We start from the raw sequence: 8,457 nt of genomic DNA, 5'->3' as shown, positions 1-8,457 counted from the left end.
AGATCAGCACCATGAAAACATCATGTTGTTATGACTTTCCAGTGAAGAAGAGTAGCAGCAGCAAGATTAGCACCATTTTAATTTAACTAGACATAAGAATTCTTTCAGTAAAAATCCCATCTGTTCAGAACGAGATTCAATAACAAGATTTTCAAGATGGCTGCTGTTGTGGCCATAATGGATGTCTGAACAGCACCATTTTGATTTATTTCCACGTAAACCTTGGGATGAATGTGCATATAAAGTTTTATGGCAATCCTCAAAGTAGTTCAGAAGGGGTAGTATTAAAAAAACTTGTGCTAACAGACAATGGATGTTGGACAACAGACAAAAGACGATGATCAACAGGCCATCACATAAACCCTTCTGGTCTATAACTAGTAGAGCTAAAAATGAAAGGACTCCCTGAGAAATCATTTTTTTAATGAAAACTATTGAAGCTATATACATATCTTTTACGTAAAATGTAAATTAGGCATAGAGCATCCTACATCCATTTCTGCACACCATCTGGTTTAACACAGAACTATCATTGTGATGCTCTGTGACTACTGTACACTTCCACGCCCAAAAATACATATTTGAAGAATCAACAAAGATTTTCAATACATGATAATCTCCACAAATCTGACACACACACACACATACACATATATATTTATGATCATGTGGTAAAATGAGTAATTTCTCTCACATTTAGACATTATTAGTGTAATCACACAAAAATATGTATAAAGAAGTCTTCTGCAATGTTATTTCTTAACTCTCTCATGGAAAAAAATTTCTATAGAATCTGTGTTCCACTTTTCTATCCTCAGTGTCTCCACAATGTTATTTCTTAAGTCTCTCATGAAAAAAAGCTTCTATAGAATCTGTGTTCCACTTTTCTATCCCCAGTGTCTCCACAATGTTATTTCTTAACTCTCTCATGGAAAAAAGCTTCTATAGAATCTGTATTCCACTTTTCTATCCCCAGTGTCTCCACAATGTTCCTGTCATCGTCCATAAGATGAACCGTAGGGTCTTTTCCACGGATGTACTTGATGGTTAGACCAGGAAATTGGTTTGGCCTGTCACTTTTCACGAAGGCTACAAGGAAGAAACACCAAATAATATGCAAATCAGCGAGCTATTTTATATATCCTGATAAAAGCTTTAAAGTGTTTGTGTGGCCACAAAATGCAATGCACCCATCATGAAGTCTCCTTTACTGTTCAGTCCTTTAGTGGCAATCACTTTTCTGCTGGTGGCAGAATTGTCAATGTTGTGAACAGTTATGATGTTATGTATATCTATATTTTTTTGTAACTCGTGGCACACGAAATGGCTATAAATCAAGCAAATTATCTTCAGTTAAATTTTGCATACGTGACCTGAGTATCGTACAAGTGAAGTAGATACATAGGATCTGTAAATAGATGCTTACGTATGTGATGACAATTATTATTAATAATCCTAATATTAAGATTTATGGCTTAATTTCTCATTGGCTGATGGGTTTCAATGTTTCTGAAATAACTGTTGACTTCCCATTGGTTGGGCTAGGTCACAGGAATATTCCAAGTCAACCAGTAGGCTATACCAATAACAATTTGTAGAAGATGACGGAGATGTTTGGAAAATCTACTCAGGATGGAGATAAAGAACAAAGAGAAAAGCAATATTTTTGACACCCCTATGGAAAAGAAAAACAGAAGAAAGGTCAAAGAACACCTCAAAATAGAAAAAAAAAGGAAATATCTTTTTGAAGGAAGCAAAAAAAAAAAGACACTAAAATGGAAAGGTGAAAACATGTTGTAGATGTCTGAGTGGATGAGGTGGATCCAGGATCTACATACTGTATTCTGATTCTGAGAAAGCACAATTCTTAATACCGGTATTGCTTAAAAGTTTATGATGGTTATCTTTTCAGGGTTTTCAGCGAAAACTTTACTATTTTAGTGCATGGACGTGTGCACATCTGTGCAACTAAATCTCCCAATCCAAATCAGATAAAGACAGGGCATAGAACTCTACTGCATCATAAATTTGCATGTATGTATTATTTTTGCAAAAATTCAACTTTTTTTGCTCAATCTGCGTAAATCTTATGATGGGAATGTTACAAATTACAGTACATATCTTTTCCATCTTAATACAAAACATTACTGAATGCAAAGGATGAAGAAATATTTTAATGGCAATATTGACGGGACGAGACTGGATTGATTGATCTGACTGCCTAGCAACAGTCTCTTGTCTGATGATCTACTACCAACTTCATTACAACTTACCCTGGACCTGAGGATATCTCCCTAATTTTCATCCACACACCTGAAGCTCAGCATAAGGGTACACCTTAAACAAAAAGAATCATTCATTATATGGACAAACAACTGTACCTAAAAGTCCACCTAAGATTTCAAGATAAGACCATTTCTTCTTTGTAACTGCCAAGTGTTCAAACTATCTCTTACATTTTTGAGCAAGATGAGGTTTCAAAGTAGGAGCTGTGTTAGTTATTACTAACAGCTAACACAGCACCTGCTTTGAGACTTCTTGTTCACAGATGCAATATATGCATCACCAGCACCATTTTAATTTTATAACCAACTAGGCCTGCCAAGCATAACTTGACCTTCCCAGTAAAGCACTCTACGTTTTTCTCCAATTATCAGGAAGGTGTAATGAAATATCATGCACTGCTATTGCTGAATTTGGTAAACATGCATTTAGAGCTTTGATCAGATTCAATGAAGACAACATTTTGATCAACTAAAAAGTCATTGAAATACCCGTAGACTTAAATATAATATCAGTGCATCCCCTAGGGATGCAATATTGTGAGTCAAAATTCCCCTTCATGTCAGAACTGGGGGTCAGACTGAATAAAAAAACTAACTTTGCTATCAAAATTGGAGGTCACATAAAAAATGACACACAATGACCAATAAATATCATTTTTGCCTTTCAATCATTCCTGGAATCACCTTCAACATGTTTTCATTTGTTGGACACTTCTCGATAATGCTCTAAGCAATGGCTTAAAATGCAGGCATTCTGCATGAAAACATGGGCAAATTAAAATGTATGAGACAATTCTAGTTTTGGACAAACTTCATTGAATCTAGCATGAAAACCTACATCTGAATCTAACCAGGATGTGCCAACATCCTGATTTGACAGCAATAATCATTTTGTTTAGCCTGTAGCAATAACAAGATTTTTAAGATGGCCACTGCGGTGGGATCAACCAGAAATTTAAAAAAGTCCTTTAGTGAAAACCCCTTATTAATGTAACCATTCATGTTGGAGGAGTAGCGATGGCCACCGTGATGTCAGATTGACACGATTATCAATTAGGACCAACTAGAAATTACAGAAAGTCTTTTAGTGAAAGCCCCATGATGATACGTGGGAGTAACAAAAGATTTTCAAGGTGGCCACTGTGGCTGCCATAATGGATGTTCAAGTGACACCATTTTCATTTAGGCCCAACAAAAACCTATGATAAATATGTGTGTAAAAAAAAGTTTCATGGCAATCCTGAAAGTAGTCTAGGATAAGTAGTGATAAACTTTTGCTAATTAACGGATGACAGACAAATGACCATTCCATAAGCTCTTCTCACCTATGACCAGCTGAACTGAAGGAGAAAAACATCAGAAATAGGATTTCAAAGTTGACTATTCTTGACTTCTCAACCCCAAAAATAAATAATCATTAGTGAACAAACTAATATTTGAGCTCTGCTTATGAAAATACTAGACCTAAGTTAAAATCCTCGAGAAATCATTGATAATTACATCTCATAATTGTTTCACCTGAATACAAACTGACAGCATTGTCGCAATTATATTTTTCTCAACCTCACTTGGCACTCAGCAATAAGAATTTAGTGTTAGTAAATAAAAAGTAATTATTGCTATCTTCATATAATGTGAATTGTTATACTCTCCTTAAGAGGGCCTCATGGGAGAAAAGTCCTTTACTAATGAGCCACCCTCTATAAATAAAGCATTATTATTATTATTATCATAGGACTGGTCAAGCCTGGTGTCAGGATAATGTGATTGGGTGAGACATGATGCTTACATGTCTGTGACATGAAGCCCCACTGCGACACATCACAATAAACTGCCATAGTGCAGACATTGGAGTGATATGGTTCATATTATTAAAGAAGGAATCCAATCCAATCTTATTTAAATTAGTCACTGGAATTACAAAGTGCTCATTAATAGCATTTTCTGACTAAATCATTATACTGGGATTACTGTGAATCCATGCAAGGACATTTTGGATTATATTAATGTGATACATCAACACTGTTGATACATTAGCACAGTCAAAGCTATTGGTATATCAGCATGTTCAATATTGGAATTCATTTGGAACACACTGGAATTCATTTGGAACTCTATACATTTGGACAGAACTTTTAGGATTATTTGTTATTTAATTCACAATATTGTAAATTCTTTATAAATTTTCACTGTTTTTTTTGTGGAAAATAAACTATTTGTTGAATTTTACAAAACTTGTTGGTTTTTGCTCTTTTCTGTTATTTAGTTTAAAACCATAAAATCGTAACAATAGTCTTACTTACCTTGAGAGCATCACCAGTGGATGTGTCCTCCTCACAACATTTTAGGCAGTCCTCCTTGAGTGTGCTTAATTTGAAATTGTCCAGATCATTACAGGAGCTACACAGTAGATTGGAGGAGAATCCTAGCTCTCTGCACTGCTCTGGACCCAGTTTCCCAAAAACAAACCGTCCTGCCCACATCTGAAATGCAATCACATACACTAAGTAGGAAGCTGATAATTCCCTAGTCCAGCTGGCTTGGACAACTAAAACCTGCTGTTAGACAAATTAAACTGAATGTAAATAACCCCATTTAATAAAACCAGAGTGTAATGAATAGTTACGTAGCTAAACTCTAGTTTAAGCAATCTCCTGTTAACAATGAAAACTTTATCATGCTGACTAAATTCAAACTAAAGTGTGTATGTGGTTTGAAGTTTTAACATAGCTCTGTCCTATATCAACTAAATTCAGATTTTACATCATATAGTCTGAATGACATGCTATGTAAACTGTGCAGGTGTGATTACCTTTGGCCCAATTAAACCTTGGACTGTCACATATTTAATGTGTGTGTGATTTGGATTTTTAATGTAACCGTAACATTTTTTCAGTCCTATCACTACCATGTCTGCAGTGTGGCAGGACATCAGGCCACATATATATAGCATCATACCCCACCAAGTCACATTATCTAGACACCAGGCCAGCCAGACCTAACACTAACCTGTTAATGCTGATTGCCAAGCGAGGCAGCCGCTATTACCACTAAGTCTTTGGTATCACTCAGCTGAACTTTGAATCCACAACCTCCCACATCCGAGGCGGACACTATGAGATCAAAGTGATCTTGACATAGTAATCTTGGTCTCTTTACTAATTTTTTTCTTCAATTTTGTTTCTTTAGATTTTAAGTTTTAATCTTGTTAAAATGTAACATATTAACTTGTAATTACCAATGTACTTCTAGCTACCTACCTATGTACAAGGCTAAAAAGACACAAGACAATAAAGTACATTCATTTTTGTATATCGAATTAGAAGTACAACATGTACATTTAATATAACGAGTTGAGAAAAACAAGATTGTTATTTTTTTAAACTATTTCTTTCAAATCATTGTTCTTAAATGTGCTTGAGAAGCCATTACAGTATCAATGTGGTTTGTAAAAATGATAATAATAATAATGCTTTATTTATAGAGGTGACTCATTAGTCAAGGTCTATTCTCAGTAGAGACCCTCTTAAAGAGACTATAACAATGCACATTATTAGTAAAATTAATTGTGTTCTAATTCCTATCAGTGCAGTATTTGTTTAAAGTTTAAATTGGTATAAAATCTTTATTATTAATGACAAACACATGAAATTTGAATATGATATGCATATTGACTTTGAAAATATAAGAATTAAATTAAAAACAAAAAAATAACCCACCCACCCCCCAATGCACACATATATATTTTTGGGAATGACATTAAATGATATCAGCATGTATATATTCCTACACCATATACAAGCTCTAATGTTGGATAGTTGTCAAATTTTGTCAGAGAAAATATCTTTGTAAGTCAAAGTTAAAATACACGAAGACAAAATTCTATTCTGTATTGGCCATTCAAACCATCTATTAGGGGTCCAATCACTTAATTTATGTCTTTATGATAGGGTCACTTCCTGAGTAACACATACCTGCTTGTATAGCCTTCAGTAATTGTTTATAAACATAGTTATAAGGTATTTAGTGAGAGGACAGAGATGAAAACTTTATACTAGAACCTGATCAAGTTCTCTACTAAATCAAACTAAACTTTCAGAGAATGTAATACAGGTCAAAGGGATAAAATATACTTTCCCCAGGTATATTTACCCTTGGATGTAAGAAAACAACAAAATGATGTAAGCTGAACACAAAATGCATTCCATTTTATTGTTCAGTTTGGTTAAGATATTGACTGGTGTAGTGCGGCATTGTAGCCTATATGATGTTATAGGAATTCTAATGATCCAGCTTGCTTTATGCATTATTAATTACTGATAATATTTGTTAACTGACACATAAGAAATATTCAAACAGATTATTTGAATTTTTACTGCTGAGACAAGTCTGAGCTCATGTGACAATAAGCATAACCTTTTGAGCCAATCATATTTCGGCATTGATGTGTGTGCCGCATAGTTTACCTATTTTGAAAATAGAGTCGCTTGTTTATGATGTGCACAGTGGAGAAGACAATGTCTAATTCCTCCATGGAACAGGATTCTTAAAGTTGAATCGAGTTAATGGGAAGTAAAAACTTACTTTTGCATCTACCACTGTTCTATAATTAAAGAAGGGATGTATCATAGAGTCGCATACATGGTACATGTAGCTCTTTTCACTGGTTGTCACATGTGCTCGCACTTGTCCCAAGAGAAAACAATTCGTGAAAATTGCATGTTTTGGAGCCCGTAATTTCAGTTTGGTACAATGCAGAGAATCAATGATGGCTTGATGAATAATAAAAAAAATACTTCTCTTATATAGTATGATAGAGAGGGTCCTATGTCAGAACGGGTCATGGGGGTAATCTAAGATATTTTTGTCACTCTATATGATTTTTTTCCCCCTTTAGATTATTGTTTTCCTTCTCAACACCATGCTCGCGTCGAGCACCTGTGTGATAAACAATTGATTTTGATATTTTAAAACATCTGAACATGACATTGCCAATAATACCAGTAATTTCCTAAGACCAGTTTACACGACGGTCGTGTACATGGCCTTTAAAATTAATTTACGAAAATGTCGTCTTGAATTCCGTTTGATAAATTAGAGTTGACGTGGCAAACGGGAACTAAAAGTTAACGATATTTCGCGTAAAAAAATAATAACAAAAGAACTGATCGATCAGAGTTGAGCCGATTATATTACTAAACATGGCTTTTCTTTTTAAAAGAGAGGTAATGTTAGTTACTCGAGTCAACTTACAAAATAGAAAAGGATAACTGTGAGCAATTCACTGACGTCCGCCATGCCTGATTCGGGCCGGTCCTACTATTAGTACTAAACACCGCAAAGACACAGAAATGCGGAAAAATACACACACAAATACGGGCAAATGAGCGCAAAAAGAGGACGTTACAAAGGCAATTTAAACTTACAATACTGGAAATTATTCAACGAGGATACATAATTTATATCAAAAAATATATTTAAGAATTTAAAAAATGTATAAGTCTTGATCGTAGTTTTTCTTTTTTAATGGCAATTAATTATGTTAAATATTCCGTGATATTTTAATTTTGTTACACACACACACACACACGCGCGCACGCGCGCGCGCGCGAAAGAGAGAGAGAGAGAGAGAGAGAGAGAGAGAGAGAGAGTATTTTTTATTGACTATAAAAAGTTTTCGTGTAAATTTCTGAAATATATAATTATGGTAGGTATTGAAAAAGGCATGATACACAAAGACAGCAAGGAGACACGCCAAGATGGTATACAAACATTAGACAATCGCAGATTATCCGGATGTTGGTAATATTTATTCTGAATAATTCTTGATGATTGAAAAAGCTCAAGCAAAACTATATTTAGGAACTTGTATTGTCTTTCACTGTATTCAGCATGAGGTGAGAAGTGTTACAGGAACTAATTCTGCAAGTAAAATAATTAACAAAATTTGTAATGCGCATGAAGAATAAGAATAGTGTTGTACAATATACATGTTAATGTCGGGACCTGTGCGTACATTTTATTGCTATATTAAATTTGCTCTCATCTTCAGTGTCTTGGTGTACTCATTGTATACGGTGTGAAAGTGCTACTGCAATTCGATTACAACCAAAAATAGAGGACAGTTGCTGTGTTGAACCCAATTAACATGTATAGTACATGACAATTTCAA

General features: G+C 34.5%; 1 protein-coding gene across 1 annotated transcript; it reads right to left on the bottom strand.

The window, feature by feature from the left end:
• Positions 1-406: 406 nt before the first annotated feature.
• On the bottom strand, positions 407-7,624 carry LOC149778445 (selenoprotein F-like). Its single transcript, XM_089939281.1, has 4 exons — positions 7,539-7,624; positions 4,589-4,768; positions 2,274-2,337; positions 407-1,089 (listed from the first exon to the last, which is right to left on the bottom strand). Exons 1-4 carry the CDS (start codon positions 7,581-7,583, stop codon positions 911-913), a joined length of 468 nt encoding a protein of 155 aa, XP_089795407.1. The 5' UTR covers positions 7,584-7,624; the 3' UTR covers positions 407-910.
• Between the last annotated feature and the right edge of the window lie 833 nt (positions 7,625-8,457).

Source organism: Sinohyriopsis cumingii, chromosome 17 (assembly GCF_028554795.1).
Source record: "Sinohyriopsis cumingii isolate HCF-2022 chromosome 17, ASM2855479v2, whole genome shotgun sequence".
In the NCBI taxonomy this organism is placed as follows: domain Eukaryota; kingdom Metazoa; phylum Mollusca; class Bivalvia; order Unionida; family Unionidae; genus Sinohyriopsis; species Sinohyriopsis cumingii.
This window is presented reverse-complemented; position numbering and strand designations above follow the sequence as displayed.